Source organism: Ostrinia furnacalis, unplaced genomic scaffold (genome assembly GCF_004193835.3).
Source record: "Ostrinia furnacalis isolate ACB-3 unplaced genomic scaffold, ASM419383v2 OfSCF0197, whole genome shotgun sequence".
In the NCBI taxonomy this organism is placed as follows: domain Eukaryota; kingdom Metazoa; phylum Arthropoda; class Insecta; order Lepidoptera; family Crambidae; genus Ostrinia; species Ostrinia furnacalis.
The window spans coordinates 460,915-483,308 of NW_021130436.1; the positions used below are offsets into that span (position 1 = coordinate 460,915).

The 22,394-nt window shown below is 36.7% G+C and overlaps 1 protein-coding gene across 1 annotated transcript in view; it reads right to left on the bottom strand.

Moving 5' to 3' along the window:
* Nucleotides 1-22,394, bottom strand: part of LOC114355264 (inactivation-no-after-potential D protein) — an 83,636-nt gene that overhangs the window by 8,906 nt on the left and 52,336 nt on the right. Inside the window, exons 6-9 of the mRNA XM_028308011.1 lie at nucleotides 8,551-8,604; nucleotides 7,896-7,997; nucleotides 352-423; nucleotides 60-159 (exon numbers count right to left, since the gene is read on the bottom strand). Coding sequence (XP_028163812.1) covers nucleotides 60-159; nucleotides 352-423; nucleotides 7,896-7,997; nucleotides 8,551-8,604 — 328 coding nt within the window. The remainder of the gene's footprint in view (nucleotides 1-59; nucleotides 160-351; nucleotides 424-7,895; nucleotides 7,998-8,550; nucleotides 8,605-22,394) is intronic.

Consider the following 22,394-nt stretch of genomic DNA (forward strand, 5'->3'; position numbering starts at 1 on the left):
TCTCATCTATCATTGTGGAAACCAGGCCTTGTGGACCCAACAAGGTAAATAGTTCGGACCTGGAGTAGTGCCTCCATCGTCAGCCTTGTCGTCCTTCATGTTGGGGCTGCACACCGTCAGAACCACCACGCCTTCTGTTTGCTTCAGTTTTGCTGCTGCCTGGAGGAGATGGAAGAATTCATTGAATTGAAATACAGGGTGTGGTAAAACAGCAAATCTCAGGTGTTTTTAGATGCAGGGACATTTACATCTGAAGGTCAGGATATGATGTCTTTCGACTAAAGGAAAATTATTTGCAAATCCTGAGTTATTACACTTTTTGCCACGCTATAACTTTTAAAGTCCACTTACCCCATCGTAACTGCAGCTCAGCAACGAGTCTCTATTTACAGCTAAGATCATGTCTCCGATTTGCAACCCGGCCTGAAAAAAAACCGAAGTAAAACACGAATTAATGGCTGCAACCAAAGTTTTAAATAGTTTCTTTACATCTCTCAAATGAACAGTGCTAAGAAGAAGCAACGCAAAAATCTCTAGCTATTATAAGCTTTTGTTATTGCGAATTTTTATAAAGATTACCTACCTATAAAATCTTATTACCTATCTATTAACTAAAATGCCAATGTTTATGGCGTCCAATTGGCTTTCGCAGATTACCATCGTATAAATAAATCTGGATTCTACCTGAGAGCATGACACACGCTAAACGGTTGCCATTTTGGTTTTAACAACATATTGTTTCTTTCTCTTTTATTTAACAGCGGTAAACTTGTAAGACAAGTTTACCGCTGTTAAATAGTCTAGCGGTCGACGAGGATCGAACTAGCTTCTTCTAGAATGGCAGTCCGATGTCAATGATGCCCATTGGCCATCTTAGCGATTCTGTGTGATCTCAAACGACAAAATTAACACGATCCCTGCTGAAAACACATACGGGTGTGTTTTTTCGATCGCAACGCCTGTGCGGCCGCACACGTTTTACGCGTATTCTTAATTCTCCATAGGGCAGTGCGGGCTCAAACGTAAAGCGCGTTTTGCCGTTGTAATGCCTATGCGGCTTCACACGCAAAGCGTGTTTTGTCGACGTAACGCCTATGCGGACAACACATACGTCTGTATTTTGATATTAATAAGCACCTGTTCTGCAGCACTGCCCTCTTGAAGGTCGGAGACGAAGATGCCTCTCCCCGCCTCCGTGTGCCTCCCCTCGATGATCATGATGCCGAGCCCTGAGGGACCCTGGAACAGCGACATTTTGTTCGTTTAGTAATTAGGCACCAACAGAAATAAGTACAGGTGGTTTTTAGTGTTGTTTATTTATTTTCATTTTATTTAAAACAAGTTACATAGTATTTCCAAACATTAATAATGACCATTGACGATGTCACAAAAACCAGTTTTTGTTTTACCGTGCACCGCTGATTCGACATCAGACTCAATCATTCAGAGTTAAATATTTTACTGCGCGCGAGTTCCACTACGGCCGATCATTCAACAAATTAACTAGAGTACAGCTACAGAACAATTTCAGGCGGCCACATTGCTAGAAAAGGTGATATTTTTAGACGATTTCCGAAAAGATAAACTACTCGTTGAAATACAAGTACCTACCTAGACGATGAAAAGAAATTACATAAAAATTGTGGTAAGATAGAGATACTGACAAAGAATGCAACATATTTTTTATTTTAAAAATCATGGTCTATCAGGTTGCAGTTGTGCCTATAGAAACCCAGAATACGGTAATAAATTGTTGTTTCGTATCAGCAATAAAATAAGTTTTACCTTTTTGATAGTGATATCTCGGACACCTTTGTAGCCAGCAAAGCGATCTTCTGACTGTAACAAGAAAGCATTCTTGAAATGAAACTGAAATTGACACGCCCACTTAAGTAAAATCTGAGGAAATTGGTTACGTCCCGTAAATGTTTGCCCGTTCTCTTTGTCCTTTTATTAAGCTTTAATTAATATTGAACCTTAAAATAATTTTTCTTGCTCTCTCTGTTACATAACATTAACTTAAGAGTGAAACCGCTCTACATTTAACAATATAAGTGAATAGAGACAGGCTTATCTAACTGAAGTTGGATTTGCTATCGCTTTAAGTTCTGTAGCTTCACTTGTCAGAGTTGCCCAGTTTAGATGGAAACTTCAGTAAAGTAATAGTAATACATAGTAGCTTATTCGTAGCCGATATAGTAGCTTCATAACGCTGAAATTTTAAAACTTTCGGCTGAGTTGTACAACCTAACTTAAACCGTAACTTTATCGATAACCGGTGTTTTTTGTATGGAGTTTGACAGATTTTTGACGTGTGATAAAGATAAAGTAAGATTGTGCAATCCAGCCTAAGGCTCAGTTTTTTCATTCATAGTTAAAATAACTAATTGTTAAATTTTGCTACGAATGGTTAAATAAATATTAACAAAATGTAAAAATGTACTAAAAGTCAAGCTAACCATTGTTCGAAAAAATTTTTTTCTGGTATTTAACCACTTGTCATCTGTCAAATTTGACTATCGGTAATTTTAACTACGAATAAAAAAACTGGGCCTAAGTATACCTATTTATATCAGTTAGTTCAGATGGCGCTGTGTAGGTACAATCTGAAGGATATTTTTATTTTCCAAACAACTTGTTTTTACTTTATAATCTTATAAGTATTATTGTTTCTTATTTAAAAGGTGTGAAAGTTTATACACTTGTTGATAACTATGTACATTTTGGCTGTCCACATATTGGCAGAGGCCGCCAGACGGTTTGCACAGCTTGGGGCTTGATAGCACGAGTGTCGGTTTGCTCAGGTGGATACAATTTTACGAAGTTGAAATGCGAATTTAATATAAATAAAGCATCAGTGGATAGCTAAATTTCCACAAAACCACAGATCAATTAAGGAATAATGTAATACACGATAGCCCAACGGTGAAGTGGTCTGACTGGCCGACTCGAGATCCGAGGAACGCGGGTCCGAATCCCACCGCCGCTCGACTATTGTGGTGAGCCCACTCGTAACACAAGCTTATTTAGCTTACCACGAGGCTAATGGGACTATTAGTAATTTGGGCAATACAAATTGCTAATAATTTTTAAAAAAATTGAGGAACAATGGCGACAGATTGTGAAGTTTACCACCAAACTAGGTGTAACGACCACGACCGCTCTGCCAAAAGTGTAGCGAGGAAGAAGAAGAATTAGAATCATCAGGTAATTAAGATTTCTCAACTGTAGGAACATGACCCTCTCTAAGTAAAAATTTAGTATGCACACGATGAGTGAGATGGCTCTAAATAGTCCTATTTACTATAATTTAGCCATCCATAGTCATAAATGTTTAATGCATCATGGAATAGTTAATAATTTAATTAATCAATAGTTGGAATTATAATTCGATTTGTGCCTTGTGAAGACGTTGATGATGACATTTTTCAAGTTTTGTAACGGTCAAATACGTCTGGACAATATGATAAAACCAGTGTCTAATGCCCGTTTTCACCATCAATCCCTAATTTTTAAGTGATCCCTATGGTAACAAAAAACAGGAATTTTGTTTAATAGGGGTCACTTAAAAATTAGGAATTGATGGTGAAAACGGGCATAAGTAGCTGAGATGGAACAACATTCGCCCGGCAAACGAATGGTCGTGGGTTCGACTCCCGCCTTAGGCAGTTTCATTTCTTCAAGTAATTTATAATTTAAAAAAATCCAAACACCCTTTTTAAACTTCATTAAGATGTTTGTACTTAAAATTAATAATTTTGAGGTGCAAAATGTTCGCCAGCATTTAGCAGTATCTTACAGAACAACACGCCAGCTTAGGGTTTAACAGCCTGGCTCAGTGTTTGGGCACGAGCGACTGTTTGCACAGGTGCTTGGAACTACAACGAAAATAATACATTTTGAACCGTCTACCACAATATACATAGTGCGGTTCACACAGATTATGACTGCAATCTGTGAAGGAACACTATAATATTCGCGATCCTGATCAGAACCAAGGAAGAAGAAGAAGACCACAATATAAGATTTATACACAACGCTTTTCAGACGAAGCATTGACTTGGTCATTTTTGTCACTGCATAATGGTTTTCAGTACCCAATGATAACCACAATGGCCGTTTGGCGGCCTGCACCCAGCGCCAGCGCCTTCCTGCTACCTATATGAGGTCGTCGGTCCACCTTATGGGTGGACGTCCTATTACGCTGCGCTTTCCGGTACGTGGTCTCTAGTACAGAACCTTGCTGCCTCATCGGCCGTCAGTTCTGCGTACTATGTGCCCTGCCCATTGCCGCATCAGCTTGCTAATCCGTGGGGCTATGTCAGCGACTTTAGGTCGTTTACCGATCTCCTTATCTCTGATTCGATCTCGAAATAATATGAGGGACCCGTTCTTAATAATGTGAGAGACCGGTGGCGACTTTATAAATACCATAGATGCATCAAGTTACATCGAGGCTTGCGTACTAATCGGATAGGTTTTCAGTAAGGCATATAATGCAAAAGGTGTAAATACTTAAGCGATTTGATAGAATCATATCCACTATACTATGACTTATAAAGACGTATATCGATACCTCTGGGCTCAAAGGTCGTAAAGGACAAAATACCGAAAATGAGTTATTTATACAGTTTTACTCAGAATTTCATTCTCTATCGATCTGTATATTTAGTTTGTCGAAAATCCCAAAAAAAGTGCCTTTACGGCCCATCATTTTTGATAAGCTAAACAGAATTTAACGTGAAAATTGGGATGTAAATAACATTTGATTTTTTAGTACAGTTACTATGGTAGTAAAGAACAAGTAAACACACATTTTTGGGTGTATAACCTAACATTTCACACCAAAGTCTAAATAATTTGTCCTTTACGCCCTTAGATTATCTAAACAAATATTTTAAAAATCTACAAAGAGAGGATATTAAAATAACTGAAAAGGTAAATTTATTAGATGTTTCTTATTGTATTTAAGTATGTGCGTTTGGAACAAACGAAAGAAATAAAAAATCATCAAAAATATGTAATAAAACTATTTTAGAGTGTAACATTTATGTGATTTGTACATATAAAATGATGACATCTACCCACATCGGGTAAAGTAATGTTGCTTTTTATCATTTCTCATATTTGAAGAAACTAGGTATTTGTCAGGGAAAAAGATAATTTTAAAAGATGATTTAAGAAAATTAAAACATGCTATAAAATAACGTATTACCTAATTAAGGTAGGATAGTCATCATAAAAATTGAAAAAATGAAAAAGTTACATTTGTTAAGAATATTATGAAAAAAAAGTCACCTTACTTATTTACTTACTTACGTCTCCGTNCTCCCCAGGCCAGAAGCTGGGTAAGGCTTGCCCCTCCCCCCAGGCCATAAGCATAAGCTGGATATGACTCCCCTTCGGCCAGAAGCTGGGTATGACACCCCCCATGCCAGAAATGCCAGAAACTGGGTATGACTTGAAATATTTTCCATCCCAATAGTACGCCGGCTGCGCTCGATTCGGATATAGTGACGTCACGCGGACCTGCGTACGTTGACGTTTAGCGGCAAAAACGGCCTATGTTTATTACTTAATATCTTCGTAAGTAATGGTCCGATTTGGATAATTCAAAAAGATATATCTTTCTTATGTCTTAAAGATTAACGTAGATACTAGTTTTATTGAATTTTCTACAACAGTACTGATCCTCATTACAACTGGTTTCTACGATCCTGGTATACAGACATTTTCCGCAGCCCTACAGAAAGGAACTGATCTCTCTGATTGATCTGATGTCAATTCGAATCAGAATCTTACTACAATGATATTTTACAACAAAAATGTTATTAAGGTGTAGTGATGACTGTTTCTTATTGATACACAACTGGTAAGACCTACCTTTCACAGGAGAGGGTGCGGGCCGAGGAGTGACTGGTCTGGAAGCCGCTTTGCCGGGGTCCGGGGTTTGGTTCCGGCTTGCGGGGCCCGACGTCGCGCTGCCTCCCGCTGAACAAACAAAACCAAGGCAAAATAAAAATATAGGCAATCAAAAAGTCCTTGCTGTGAACTATTCAATAGTATTCTTTCATTGTACAATTACATACTTCAAAGAGTCAGTGCAATCGGCATGCGCAATCGCAAAAGTCGCGATTAACATTCGCGACAGTATCAATTTCAAAATCGGTTCAGGAAGCGAAGTAGCTACATCGAAAAAACGCCAAGCCGAAGTGATTTCGGAATTAGAACTGTAACATTGTCAGCCCTAAAATATTCTAATGCTTCAAAAATATGCCTCTTAGGCTGGGTTGCACCATCTTACTTTAACTTTGACAAGCGTCAAAAATCTGTCAAACTCCATACAAAAACACCGGTTATCGTTATAGTTACGGTCAAAGTTAGGTGGTGCAACAGCCATAGGGTAAACAATCCACGGAGAAAATGTTTACAACCCGGTCAAGTGAACTGCGCACCTCGCTGGAATGCGACTCTCCCTCGCACAACTTCCCGCGCTCGTCCCGTCAGTACCAAAGCAGCGATGTGACAGTGCGCAGTTTACTCGACCAGTGGCCTAATTCACGTATTTTGACAGTCAAGACCTCGCTGACGACGTTCAGAAAGTCGTCCCATTGAAAAAACAGTTCTAAATCCGTATTCACAAGGGTCACTTTTGATTGAACGATTACTCGATAGGATCGCAACTCAGTGTGTTGTTGTCGTTGAAGTTTTTTACGTGAATAAGGCTACTGGTTGTAAATACTTATAGCGACTTATTTCCCAAATCATAATCTGAGATGCTAAAGCTGGGTTGCACCATCTTACTTTAACATTGACAAACGTAAAAAATCTGTCAAACTCCATACCAAAACATCGGTTAACGTCATAGTTACGGTCAAAGTTAGGTGGTGCAACTCAACATAAGGAAGAGACTTTATCGTTATGTATTTTGTAGCCTTATGTATCCAACAAGGTAAATAGTTCGGACCTGGAGTAGTGCCTCCATCGTCAGCCTTGTCGTCCTTCATGTTGGGGCTGCACACCGTCAGCACCACCACGCCTTCTGTTTGCTTCAGTTTTGCTGCTGCCTGGAGGATATTGAAGAATTCATTGATTTGAAATACAGGGTGTGGTTTTGTAAAAAAGCCAATCTCAGGGGTTTTTAGATGCAGGGACATTTACATGAATCTCAAGGTCAGGATATGATGTCTTTCGACTAAAGGAAAATCATTTGCAAATCCTGAGTTATAACACTTTTTTGCCACGCAATAACTTTTAAAGTAAAGTCCACTTACCCCATCGTAACTGCAGCTCAGCAACGAGTCTCTATTCACAGCTAAGATCATGTCCCCAATTTGCAACCCGGCCTGTAATCAATTAGAAAAGTATTAATAAATGATAGCGCAGGTGAATAAGATAGCGACTAACTTAATCAATGAGGTTTACTATTATTTGTTTATCTAGTCTGAATCGCCGAATAGAGCCAATTTATCTACAACGAGGAAGCTCTTGACCTGTATCTCACCTGATGGTACGAGTAAGTGACGATCAGGCCGAAGGTGGAAGCGAGCTTCACCCGGAATCCTCAACCACGGAGGAACTGGCTATCTTACATCTAACTGCCGGAACACAATAATGCTGTTAACATTGTTGTTATGGCGACAGACTTATGTAAGATGGTGGTAGCTAGGCGGACTTAGAACAAGCCCTACCACCAACCAAACCGAACAGAAAAATTTGCCCCCACTGGGAATCGAACCCGGGACCTCTGCGTCTGAAGCAGGTGGTCTTACCACTAGACCACAGAGGAACTTAGATAATTATGAATTGTCAACTTGTTTGTCTTCGCGCGTGTGTGGAATTGTTGGGGAGTAAAGTAACTTAAATCATTATGATTTGCTAGAATATTTCTGCACCTGTTCTGCAGCACTGCCCTCTTGAAGGTCGGAGACGAATATGCCCCTCCCTGCCTCCGTGTGCCTCCCCTCGATGATCATGATGCCGAGCCCTGAGGGACCCTGGAACAGCGACATTTTGTTCGTTTAGTAATTAGGCACCAACAGAAATAAGTACAGATGTTTTTTAATGTTGTTTATTTATTTTCATTTTATTTAAAACAAGTTACTATAGTATTTCCAAACATTAATAATGACCATTGACGATGTCACAAAAACCAGTTTTTGCTTTACCGTGCACCGCTGATTCGACATCAGACTCAATCATTCAGAGTTAAATATTTTACTGCGCGCGAGTACCACTACGGCCGACCATTCAACAAATTAACTAGAATACAGCTACAGAACAATTTCTGGCGGCCACATTGCTAGAAAAGGGATATTTTTAGACGATTTCCGAAAAGAGAAACTACTCGTACTACCTACTTTGAAATACAAGTACCTAGATAATGAAAAGAAATTACATAAAAATTGTGGTATGATCGAGATACTGACAAAGAATGCAACATATTTTTTAATTTAAAAATCATGGTCTATCAGATTGCAGTTGTGCCTATAGAAACCCAGAATACGGTAATAAATTGTTGTTTCGTATCAGCAATAAAATAAGTTTTACCTTTTTGATAGTGATATCTCGGACACCTTTGTAGCCAGCGAAGCGGTCTTCCGACTGTAACAAGAAAGCATTTTTTGAAATGAAACTGAAATTTACACGCCCACTTAAGTAAAATCTGAGGAAATTGGTTACACGTCCCATACATTTTGCCCGATCTCTTTTGTCCTCTTATTAAGCTTTAATTAATATTGAACCTTAAAATAATTTTTCTTGCTCTCTCTGTTAAACATTAACTTAACCGCTCTACATTTAACAATATTAAGTGAATAGAGACAGGCTTATCTAACTGAAGTTGGATTTGCTATCGCTTTAAGTTCTGTAGCTTCACTTGTCAGAGTTGCACAGTTTAGATGGAAACTTCAGTAAAGTAAGGTAAATACATAGTAGCTTATTCGTAGCCGATATAGTAGCTTCATAACGCTCAAATTTTAAAACTTTCGGCTGAGTTGTACAACCTAACTTAAACCGTAACTTTATCGATAACCGGTGTTTTTTGCATGGAGTTTGACAGACTTTTGACGTATGTTAAAGTAAGTAAGATGGTGCTATCCAGCCTAAGTATAGCTATTTATATCAGTTAGTTCAGATGGCGCTGTGTACAATCTGAAGGATATTTTTATTTTCCAAACAACTTGTTTTTACTTTATAATCTTATAAGTATTATTGTTTCTTATTTAAAAGGTGTGAAAGTTTATACACTTGTTGATAACTATGTACATTTTGGCTGTCCACATATTGGCAGAGGCCGCCAGACGGTTTGCACAGCTTGGGGCTTGATAGCACGAGTGTCGGTTTGCTCAGGTGAGTATAATTTTGCGAAGTTAAAATGCGAATTTAATATAAATAAAGCATTAGTGGATAGCTAAATTTTCACAAAACCACAGATCAATTAAGGAATAATGTAATACACGATAGCCCAACGGTGAAGTGGTCGGACTGGCCGACTCGAGATCCGAGGAACGCGGGTTCGAATCCCACCGCCGCTCGATTATTGTGGTGAGCCCACTTGTAACACAAGCTTATTTAGCTTACCACGAGGCTAATGGGACTATTAGTAATTTGGGCAATACAAATTGCTAATCATTAAAAAAAAAGAGGAACAATTGCGACAGATTGTGAAGTTTACCACCAAACTAGGTGTAACGACCACGACCGCTCTGCCAAAAGTGTAGCGACGAAGAAGAAGAAAAATTAGAATCATCAGGTAAAAGGTTTTATCTCAACTGTAGGAACATGACAAAAATTTAGTATGCACACGATGAGTGAGATGGCTCTAAATAGTCCTATTCACTGTAATTTAGTCATTAGTCATAAATGTTTTATGCATCATAGAAAAGTTAATTAATTAATTAATCAATAGTTGGAATTATAATTCGATTTGTGCCTTGTGAAGACGTTGATGATGACATTTTTCAAGTTTTGTAACGGTCAAATACGTCTGGACAAAATGATAAAACCAGTGTCTAATGCCCGTTTTTACCATCAATCCCTAATGTTTAAGTGATCCCTATGGTAACAAATAACAGGAATTTTGTTTAATAGGGGTCACTTAAAAATTAGGGATTGATGGTGAAAACGGGCATAAGTAGCTGAGATGGAAGAACAGTCGCCCGGCAAACGAAAGGTCGTGGATTCGAATCCCGCCTTAGGCAGTTCCATTTTTTCAAGTTATTTATAATTTACAAAAATCTAAACAACCTTTTTAAACTTTATTACGGTGTTTGTACTTAAAATTAATAATTTTGAGGTGCAAAATGTTCGCCAGCAGCAGCAGCTTACATAACAACACGCCAGCTTAGGGTTTAACAGCCTGGCTCAGTGTTTGGGCACGAGCGACTGTTTGCACAGATGCTTGTAACTACAACGAAAATAATACATTTTGAAACGTCTACCACAATATACATGTGCGGTCCACACAGATTATGACCGCAGTCTGTGGAGGAACACTATTATTTATGTGGTCGCGATCCTCATCAGTGAGGGACCGAGGAAGAAGAAGACCACAATTTAAGATTTATACGCTTTTTAGATGAAACGCTGACTTGGGCATTTTTGTGGCTGGATAATAAATTGTTTCGTTACGTGGCCTACACTCCAGAACCTTGCTGCGCCGTAGGCCGTCAGTTCTGAGTACTATGTGCCCTGCTCGTTGCCACTTCAGCTTGCTAAACCGAAAGGCTCTCCTTATTTCTCTGCTTTTTAAGGCTCTGCGCATACATTTCAAGGAATGACCTTTTTTCTTCATCATCTTGTTATCTCAGACATGAGTGATGTGTACATCTATAATACTATTATGTTTATGTATTTATGTGTATGTCTATTATATTTATTTATATTATGTCATTTATTGTATGTAATCTTATGTAAGTAACTAGGTATATTATTCTAAATATAATTTTTTTGCACCGCCTTACTCTTTCTGCATGACCCGTGGTTGACTGGCAGAGAATGCCATCCGGCATTAAGTCCGCCACAGTGCATTGTTTCTATGTGTGCTAAAGTTTAAATAATTAAATAAAAATAAAAATTTCTGGTACGATCACGTAATAATGTGGGAGACCAGGGTGGTCACAACACTTTAAACACAGTAGATAAATCATAATATATACTGTGCTTTAAATGTCAAACTTTATGAGTACCATTGCCTGCATCAAGTAACACCTTTGACAACGTACAAATTGGACAGGTTTTATGTCAGGTGAAATAATACAAAATAAGACAAGAGGTGTAATTACTAAACGACTTGATAGATTCATATGAACTGTGAGTTATAAAGGTTATAACGTCAGTTGTTATCCACAAGATGAAAGAAAGCTACCACCAATAAGCTCTCTACTTTCTACAAATATAAAATCATTAATGGATCAACCCTGTCCCCAGGAAGTTGCTGTCTCTACGTAAAGACGGATCGCCTCTACGACGCTTCTTATATCTCAGAAGACAAACATACCTACAATCTGGTTCTATTCGTATATCGAGTTCTTTTACAAACTCATAGTCTATGTTGTAAAACTATAAAAGAGGGCATGAATCAAGGCTCTGCCTGTCAATGTCTGAAGCAAAACTATTCATTCGATAAGGACTAAAATTGAAAACAAATATTTAGCCTTATACAATTATACACCTTAGGATTGCTTAAGATTGTTTTAATTTAACCAATCATGGGCTTGAATTTTGAATGGAATACGGAGGGCCAACTCTGAATAAAATAGGAAAGGGCAAGGCAAAAAAGAAAGAAGAAGATACGCTTAAATTTTGAACCAATCTTGAACTTAGTGAAAGAAAGAAAGAACATAATTTTATGTTGACAACCACAGATTCAGGCAATAAAGACATTACATAAAAAAAAATATTACTAAGTTGCCAAAAAAGGTCACCCACTCAGTAATATCTTGACAGTGTGACTGCCAAGACACTGATTTTCAGTGGGTGCCTTTTTGCAGCGCTATTTATCAAAAAGAGTAAAAAAATAATAATAAAAACCATAAATTAGTGAAATGTTTATGATTGTTTTAATTTAATCCAATCAATCATAGGCTTAAATTTTGAATGAATTTGAATGATACGAAGGGCCAATACCAAATAAAATGGTAAAGGGCCAGGAAAAGAAGAAGATAAGCTCAAATTTTGGACAACTCAAAAACGTAGTGAATCTTGTGAAATAATTTTTATGTTATCTACAAAACAAAACTAATAAACTCATAAAAGATTTCAAAATGATGCTTCGAAAATATACATTTCGCAAGTTAACCTTGTTAAATTACTAATTTCTTATCAAATATTTCTCACAATTTTTCAATGAGAAGTCATCGACATACGTACGTACCTATTTTATTTTTGAAGCGTTGGAACAATGAGAGACTGAGAAATAACGATTCAAGGGTCAAGGATCGATGTACAGCGACAGCACGTCAAGGTAAACATACTAATACCTTAACATCATCGAAATAGGTGCTAATTTGCAACAAAAATGCTTATAGCCTGATGTATTACTGTCGACTGTATAACCACGCTGTAAGTGAAAAAATTACCGGTATAATGGAGAAAAATGTAGGGGAAAAAGAAGAAGTTTGTAATCGAGACACTATGATATCCATAGGCATTGAAAGTACAGACTACAGAGATGTCTATACTTCTATACTAATATTATAAATGCGAAAGTAACTCTGTCTGTCTGTCTTGCTTTGACGCCTAAACCACTGAACCGATTTTGATGAAATTTGGATAGAGATAGTTTGAGTCCCGGGAAACGACATTGGATAGTTTTTATTCCGGTATTTGAAACAGGGACGCACGCGATAAAGGTTTTCTGTAATAGACAAAATTTCACGCGGGCGAAGCCGCGGGCGGAAAGCTAGTTTAAAATAAATAATGACTAGGTGATCTTCCTGCTATCTATAAGCTGGATACAGGCCGCCACCAACCGGGCGATGTGGAAATCAATAGGAGATACCTATGTTCAGCAGTGGACGTCCTGTAGATTCCATGACAATAGTGTCTGACTTTCTTGCACTGATTCTTCTCAACATTAGCCCATATTATGTATTACTGTTCCGAAGCAGTAGCAGTGGTAGGGTTGAAACGTGTAAAAGTTCTCTTTGGAAGCTTATTGACAATGATTTGATTTGATCATAATGAATAAAAAAAATATAGAGGAATGCTGTTATGAGCTTAATACTTGTTTCTTCGTTAAATTCAATTAAAAATCACAGCTATCAATGAAGTTTCCACTAATGAGGTGCAAGCATTAATAAACTGAATAAACTTTTTAAGATAATGTTTATTACTGGGTTTTATTGTAGATACTTGTATAATTAAAATTTTGTAAGTCACTTTTTGGGTAAACAGTAACTAAATGTAAAAAAAAAACTCATTTTATTTTTGCAAGTAGGCTTTTAAAAAGCAGTTTTACACGTCCCAGTATTAACCCTATCACTGCTTCGGGACAATAAATGGGCTAGTGCAGCGCAAGAAACTCGGTCACTATTGACAGTCTCAAGTTTTGTTTCTGGAGACATTTTAGAGTCGTTATTTAATATTTTAAGTCCTATAACGTAGTTAGACTTCCTAACACCTTGGTCTTCAAATAACACGTTCTTCATAATTAGGTTTCGGTAGTAACCTTGGCCCCGCGGTCAGCAGTCTGGCGGTAACGAGCAAAACACTTGCTTTTATAGCGGGTAAACACTTGTCTTGTCTGACAAGAGTTTTTATGAGGCTATCTGGAACTTAAAACGCACTGTTTTATTGAAGAAAAGTTCGTTTACGTACTTGCATAGTTAAAAGATAGTTAGTCGAAAAAAGAAATATAATATTATTTTTTATTTCTTGTCAGATTTGTAATTTGTGTGGTTTTTTGTTCTAATATTTGTCTCCGCAGTTAGGTTTTCACTGGTTCTTCTGGTAAAAATCTTTCAACTTTAGAGGGTTTTTATTGCACGATAAGTGTCGTTAGGATATTGACGTTTCTAAGCAAAATTACTTATAAGTAGGTAAGTAATAGCACAAATAGTGAGTACAACTATTTTATTTTTCAGACTACATTTTTTTCAGGCTTTTCAAAGCAAGCCTTTAACAGACAATGGCTTCCTTTCTAAAAGTATTTTATGTATTAATGTAATTACTTCTTTTAAAAAAATACAAGAAATCAATTGTGTCCTTTTCACAAATATGGATATTTGAGCATTTACGGAACTTATCAATTTAATTGGACAGTCCAACCAGCATTTAGCCTGAAGACAACTTATGGTGACCCACCCACACTCATGGCGGTCTTAAAATAACCCCCACGTGTCGTTTCCCACGGATCCCATGTCTTTTGCCGTCGGCCAACGACAAGTTTTGTAAAAACCCATATTAAATTCTAAGTCATGTAGCTTTCAGTAATTTCAAGGCAGGTTGATGGAGGATGAATTAATAACACTGCGGAACAAAAAAAAATAAAAAAATCTGCGGCATCTATTTTGTTAATGGATTTTGTAAATACTTGTATTAGACATAAATGGTGTGCATTTACCTTTTTTAGATTGACTCTGGTTCTTGAGATAAACGAGACACAAGAAATCAATGAAAAAAATTAAACGACCCTCTCTAAACTTATATTAATTTGATTATACCCACTAAGTTTTATTTTCTACTCATGTATTAGTGTAGCTGTAGTTACAGCAATTTAGTAATCAGCTACTAGACCTTGAAATTAACAGTTTGTGTCTTTTAAATTAATTTTTAAAGAGCTTTTTTGTCTCAGAAATATGAGTTCATTATGAAAACCTTGCGTTTACAATCCCAACAGTTTTTGTTAATTTTTGGCTTCTAAACTTACAAAAGCAAAGAAATAAGATCACGTAGGTAGTGATAAAAACCTACCAAGCATACTGTCTTATAAAACTTCCATAAAATAATAAATATTGGGGGTCCAATATCGTCTGCAAGACTCGTGAAGACTCTTTGCCATACTGGAGTCAAGCTGGACGTAAAGGACTTCAATTTGGAAAGCCAAAGATATGAACTGAGCTTTCTAATCACTAAAATGATCAAAAGTCAGCCAAATAAAAGTCCTTTACGTCCTAAAACGTCCGTTTGAATACGGAAAAAATAAATTCGATTGACCCCAAATCCGTACTCTTATTAAGACACTGTATTTGTAAACCACATCCCACCAAAAACNTGTCTGTCTGTCTGTCTGTCTGTCTGTCAGTCTGTCAGTCTGTCAGTCTGTCTGTCTGTCTGTCCGTCCGTATGTCACAGCCACTTTTTTCGGAAACTATAAGAGCTATATTGTTGAAACTTGGTAAGTACCTAGATGTATTTTTTTACTTCTTGTCTTTATAATTTGTGAGGTTTTTAGTTCTAATTCGTCTCCGCGTTCAAGTTTCTGGTTCTTCTGGTGAAAATCTTTCAACTAGGAGGGTTTTGATTTAATTTAAATCGTTTGGTATTTTTATTGGATATTGACGTTCCTAAGCAAAATTACTTACATCAATAGTGAGTATAACTATTTTTTTCAGGCTACATTTTTTCAGACGTTTTAAAGCAAGCTCTAACAAACAATCGCTCCCTTTGTAAATTTATTTTGTGTATTAATGTAAATTACTTCTTTAAAAAAATACAAGAAATCAATTGTGTCCTTTTCACAAATATGGATATTTGAGCATTTACGGAACTAATCAATTTAATTGGACAGTCCAACCAGCATTTAGCCTGAAGACAACTTATGGTGACCCACCCACACTCATGGCGGTCTTAAAATAACCCCCACGTGTCGTTTCCCACGGATCCCATGTATTTTGCCGTCGGCCAACGACAAGTTTTGTAAAAACCCATATTAAATTCTAAGTCATGTAGCTATAATTTGAAGGCAGGTTGATGGAGGATGAATTAATAATACACTAATTTGCAGTAGAAAGTAGACCGATGGTCAAGTTCTCAAAGTAAAAGAAATGTGTGTGTTGTTGTGTTGAAAACGCGAATTGAAAAACAAGTGACATCACAGGATTCTTTAAGTTTGTGGAGGAATTGCATTTTGACAGCTCTTAAAATGTACTCTATTGATTGGTGATATCTGCTATAGATATTGAACGACAACACTATACAGGGTGGAAACGTTAAGTGATCTCACTCGATTATTTCTAAACTATATTGAAAAACTGGTTACTGATCCTGAAAGTGCTTCACGAGCCCTTTCAAACGGTACCCATGATAGGTTACAGAATAAACGGGATCTATCTGAAAATTCAATGTTTCCAGCTTCCATACTAAATGTATGCCAGGCACAGTAATATAAGAAGTGTATTTTTATTTTATTTAATAACTAGCTGTGCCTGCGACTTCNAAACTCTTAAAATAAACTCGTAAATTGTATTATTATTTAAAATTATTCATGGAAAACATTGGTTTTAAGCTTTACTTGCTATAATATTGTCAAGAGATGAGTGTCATGACTGTGGTAGTACTAAATGTATGGAAAAAGGAAACATTGAATTTTTGGATAGATCCAGTTTATTCTGTAACCTATTATTGAAACCATTGGATAATGCTTGTGAAGCACCTTTAGAATCAAAAATCAGTTTTACGATATCATGTGTAGTTTTTAAAATAATGTGACTTTACTAAATGTATGGAAGCTGGAAACATTGAATTTTCGGATAGATCAAGTTTATTTTGTAACCTATTATTAGTATCGTTTGATAGAGCTCATAAAGCACTTTCAGGATCAGTAACTAGTTTATTGATATTTTGTATAGTTTAGAAATAATCGAGTGAGATCACTTATCGTTTCCACCCTGTAGAGTATAGTTGAACGATTTTGAAACGTCAAATGGCAAAGATAGGAAAAAGTAACCGGCATTGATGGCAGCGCAAATGACATTTCAGTATTTTCCGACGTGGCGAAAATTGGAACCAGCGATCCGGTATTGACGGTGGTGCCCCCCTGTCAATGTCACGGGTGCGACGGTTCAGTGTAGGACAACTTTAATTGACACAACCAATCAATTGACGTTCTTTTAAAAATATCAAAACGAGACTCTCCCATAGATTTTAGGGCAATATAAGCCGATGACGTCACTATTTTGCTAACTCAATTGACTAACTTTTTTCAATTACAAAGCAAAGAAAGTCTTAATTTGCAGTTGATTTAAAATAATTAATTGAGTTTTTAAGACCAGAATGAATTGTGTTTTTAAAAAAATATCTGCTTTAGAATTATTGATGAAAAATGTCAAGTACCTACTAAATTGCGCATAATAATTGAACAAATGAAGCAGTTGAAGATTAATAACCTAATGACAAAGATAGACTGCTGAATAAGAACAAAACAATTGACTCAACAAAACTGCTAAATAAATTAGTTATGCTTCGTAATCGAATGAATTAGTTACAGTCTCGCATAGTTTAGTTTTATGTGTCGTTGTCTGTATGTATAAAATGTATAAAAATGTTAATTAAAAAAATATAGCAGAATAGGGCATCATCATCATCAACAGCCCTTTACAGTCCACTGCTGGACTATGAGCCTGTTCCACTATAGTGGAGGGTTTTGCCATAATCCCCACGCCTGGCAGGCGGGTTGGAGATCGCAGTTTAAAAGATTGATGTTTGTCAGAGAGCGCTGCTGCCCGTTCTCTGTTTGATGTGTAGTCCCTAAGTCGCCTCTTACGACACCCGTGGGAAGAGTAGGGGTTGGTGAGAAATGTATTCTACTCTGCCGTCACCACACGGCTAAAATAGGTGCCTCTATAATTATTTTCATTGGGATGATGCCTATAACGGTGGACACAAATATTAGGAATGGGTTAGTTTATGCTATTATAATAACTCCAAATTAACATTTCTTAAATTAAATACAATTCAAACATTAATGCATAATTAATGTTAAAATTGTATTGTACCTCACCTAACCAAAAAATAGTTTTTTTTTTGTTTTCAAATCGATAAAAAGACTCATTTAAGTTGGCACACACGTGACATCGTAAATTCTCAGGGGAATTACTTTTTAATTAAAAACGATTATAATCAAATACTTATTTTCATTTAAATGGGTAACTCACCTTCCGCTTCTTGAACGACAACGTTCGCCGCCATATTGTTCGCAGTAGCTTGTAATGCTCGGCGGGCACCGACCGGCGCGCGCGCACCTCGCTCATCACAGTCATCACACTAGTGCATCACTAGCACACTTCAAACTACCACTGTTTTGTTCATTACATACTTGTATGGTCTGTTTTAGTTATTGAGTACTGACATTCACACTTTTATCACTACCTACCTCTAGTTATTGGTTGTCCATTACATAGTTATGTTGAGGTATCCTTTTAGTTATTTAGTTGTAAAGTTAGTTATAATAGTAGTTACTAGCACTTTTAGGTTTTTGTTTTCTGAGAAAGTAAAATTTGATTATTTTACTCAAGTTATAGGCACACTTCTTTTTCTGACACTATTTATTGTTTATTCACTCCTGATAGTATTTTTTAAAATCCTAATTCGATGAAATAAAATTAGTTTCATGTATCTCAGATAAAGACATCAGATAAATCTGTCACATAACAATCTGAAACTTTATCGGGAACCGGTAAACTAACACTGAAACTCCTAGTTTGCACTTAGGTTAAAATTACAAAAAAATATGTTCGCGGGAAGAGCCTGGATGCGGGCTAGGGTGTCCNGATTTAATACACTTTTTTGGCTCGTGTAAAACTTTTAGTAGAGTATAAGACATTTTGTAAAAAAAATGATTTAAAAAGTAGTATCACAACAATGTAAAAAAATTCAATTTTCCTTTAATTACTAACTAAAGGTTGATTAAATCGATACAATTTATACCACAAAATATCAAGCGCACACGTAGAGCTATCATTTAAATAAAAAAGTAATGAAATCGGACAAATGGTTTTCAAGTTATGGTTGATTTTCTAAAATTGACTGCCATTTTTGTTAGCTTCCACTTAGAAATGCCAATCATTGTTTTATAATAGCGTAGTAAAATTATTAACCTGCTGTGAGAAAGGAATTGAGTATCCTCGAATTAAATCGATATCTTGGCTTACCCATGGATTAATTAGGAATACATTAAAATCGCGCGCGTAAATGCCTAATTTTGGTCAAAAAGTTAATTCTGTTTTGAAAGTATTTATGGATTTATTGGTTTTTCAACTATTTTAAACCTTGCTGTGACTCATTGTGTACCCTCAAATTTCATAAAAACGCTATTTTTGTATTATTAATAGTTTATGTTAGGAACCCCTAAAATAGCAATTTAATTTTTTTTAAGGACAGGTAGAGGCCTCAAGATGACAGATATCTCAATAAATTTAATGCTTATCGTAATCTATATGTCAAAACGCAACTTTTGATACCTCTTGCGTAACCGTAGCTCAAAAAAAATTTTTTCCCATACAACGACGGGACACCCTAATGCGGGCAGCGCAGGACCGTTCATTATGGAAAACCTTGGAGGAGGCCTTTGTCCAGCAGTGGACGTCATTTGGCTGAAACGACGAATGTTACTGTTGATCTGTATATTTGAGTAACTATCATTTGCCTTTGACTGTCATTGAGCAATAAAATGCTAGTATCAACTAAAATAACAAATAAAATAACAGTTATTATTATTAGGTATCTAATTAACCGCGACCTGATCCCACACCATCCGCTGTTCTATACGTATATCATGTCCCAAAATTCAATGATAAGCCGGCCCCATAGGACAAATACATGACTATTTTAGAAAAATAAGAAAAAAAAATATCCTAATTTTTTTCTGGTTTCTAGGGCACATAGCTCGAAGAGCTGATGGCCGCTGGGGCAGAAAAGTTCTTGAGTGGCGACCACGAGCTGGAAGACGTAGCGTGGGCAGGCCTCCCACTAGGTGGACCGACGATCTGGTGAAGGTCGCGGGAAGTACCTGGATGCAAGCGGCGCAGGACCGGTCTTTGTGGAAATCCTTGGGGGAGGCCTTTGTCCAGCAGTGGACGTCTTTCGGCTGAAACGAACGAACGAACGAAATAAGACGTCTATCAGCTGCAATAGTGACTGAGTTTCTTGCGCTGCTTCTTCTCAGCACTGGCCCATTTACTGTCTCGAAGCAGTGGTAGGGTTAATAATGGGACGTGTAAAAGTGTTTTTTAAAAAAGAAAGAAATATTTATTGCCATTTTAAAAGCCTATTTATAAAAATAAATGACTTTTTTTAGAGAACATAAAAGGCTACAGAGTGTAGCTTAATATGCCGTCGGCTGTACCTAAGTATTCAAACATTTTATTAATGGTTTGATACATTGCCAATAGTAGTCCACAGCGACTAAGCCAGCTATTACAGCAAAGCCTGTTATCGGGCTACTAAGCAATTTAACACATACGGATCTAATTTGAGTAATTAATTTTTTTTAACAATAGCCATTTGGACACGTTCTCCCATAATCTGGGTGATTACAGTGAGGAATAAGCAGAACGGTTCTACCAGAACATCAGGATAGTGGAAGAATGATATCCACGGTCAATGGGACCGCCAGATGATGGCTGATTACTGTTACCATAATTATGGAATTTTCCTGACCAAAACCATAACATAAAAGCTTACAGAAAAAGCTTTTTGCAGTATTTTTTTCTATTATTTGATGAAAAGCAAATATATTTTTAATTTTTATATCGTTCTTAAATAGGATCTTAGTGTAAATATTTTTTTTATACAGATTGGTATTTTTATTTTGGTTTTTTTTTCATATAAATAGTTAATAGTATTTATCTCAAGATCTAGAGTCAATTTGACAAATCTAATATTTTTCTAGTATTCAGCGCACTAGTCGCATACAGAATTGACTCTAAACTACCATGCCGCAAAATGACTGTTCCCCAGTGTAATACACTAATATGCAGTAGACGGTAGACCGATGGTCAAGTTCTCAAAGCTAACTTGTGTGTGTTGAAAACGCGAATGGAAAACAAGTGAAATCACAGGATTTTTTATGAAACTTGTGGAGGAATCGCATTTTGACAGCTCTCAAAATGTACTCATTTGATTGGTGATGTCTGCTACAGATTTTGAACGTACAACATTATAGGGATAGGGTATAGTTGAAGCCGTGGTTGAAGGATTTTGAAAGTCAAATGGCAAAGATAGGAAATAGTAACCGGCATTGATGGCAGCGCCCTCCCGCAAATGACATTTCAGTATTTTCCAAAGTGGCGAAAATCGGAACCAGCGATCCGGTGTTGATGGTGGTGGCGCCCCCTGTCAATGTCACGGTTGGGACGGTTCAGTTTAGGACATCTTTAATATTGACACCACCAATCACTTGATGTACTTTTAAAAACTGTCAAAACGAGACTCTCCCATAGATTTTGTATGGCAATACAAGCAAGTGACGTCATTATTTTGTCAACTCTTTTATTAACCAAAAGTCTTAATTTGCAGTTGATTTAAAATTAATTGAGTTTTTAAGACCAGAATGAACTGTGTTTTTAAAATTTGTGCTTTAGAATTATTGATGAATAATGTCAGATACTAAATTGAGCACAATAATTTTAACAAATGAAGCAGTTGAAGATTGACTGAGCTAATAACAAAGACAGACTGCTGAATAATAACAAAACAATTGACAAAACTGCTAAATTAGTTATGCTTCGTAATCTAATGAATTAGTTACAGTCTCGCATAGTTTAGTTTTATATTATGTGTCTTTGTCTGTATGTATAAAATGTATAAAAATGTTAATTAAAAATATAGCAGAATAGGGCATCATCATCATCAACAGCCCTTTACAGTAACACTGCTGGACTATGAGCCTCCTCCACTATAGTGGAGGGATTTGCCATAATCCCCACGCTTGGCAGGCGGGTTGGAGATCGCAGTTTAAGGGATTGATGTTTTTCAGAGAGCGCTGCTGCCCGTTCTCTGTTTGATGTGTAGTCCCTAAGTCGCCTCTTACGACAACCGTGGGAAGAGTAGGGGTTGGTGACAAATGTATTCTACTCTGCCGTCACCACACGGCTAAAATAGGTGCCTCTATAATTATTTTCATTGGGATGGTGCCTATAAAGGTGGACACCAATATAAGGAATGGGTTAGTCTACGCTATTATAGTAATTCCGAAATACTATTCCTTCATTAATGCACAATTAACTCACCTACAGCATATCATTTGATTTTTTTTGTTTTCAAATCAATAATCAGAATATCCAATGAAGTTCACACACACGTGACATTGACATCGTGAATTTCCAGGGGGAATTACTTTTTGACAGTTCACAAAAAAGTATTAATTAACGACTACAAACGAATTCTAATTCGATTCAAATCTTTATTGCGTACTAAATTACAATTTGTAATGGTGGAAATTACATACACCA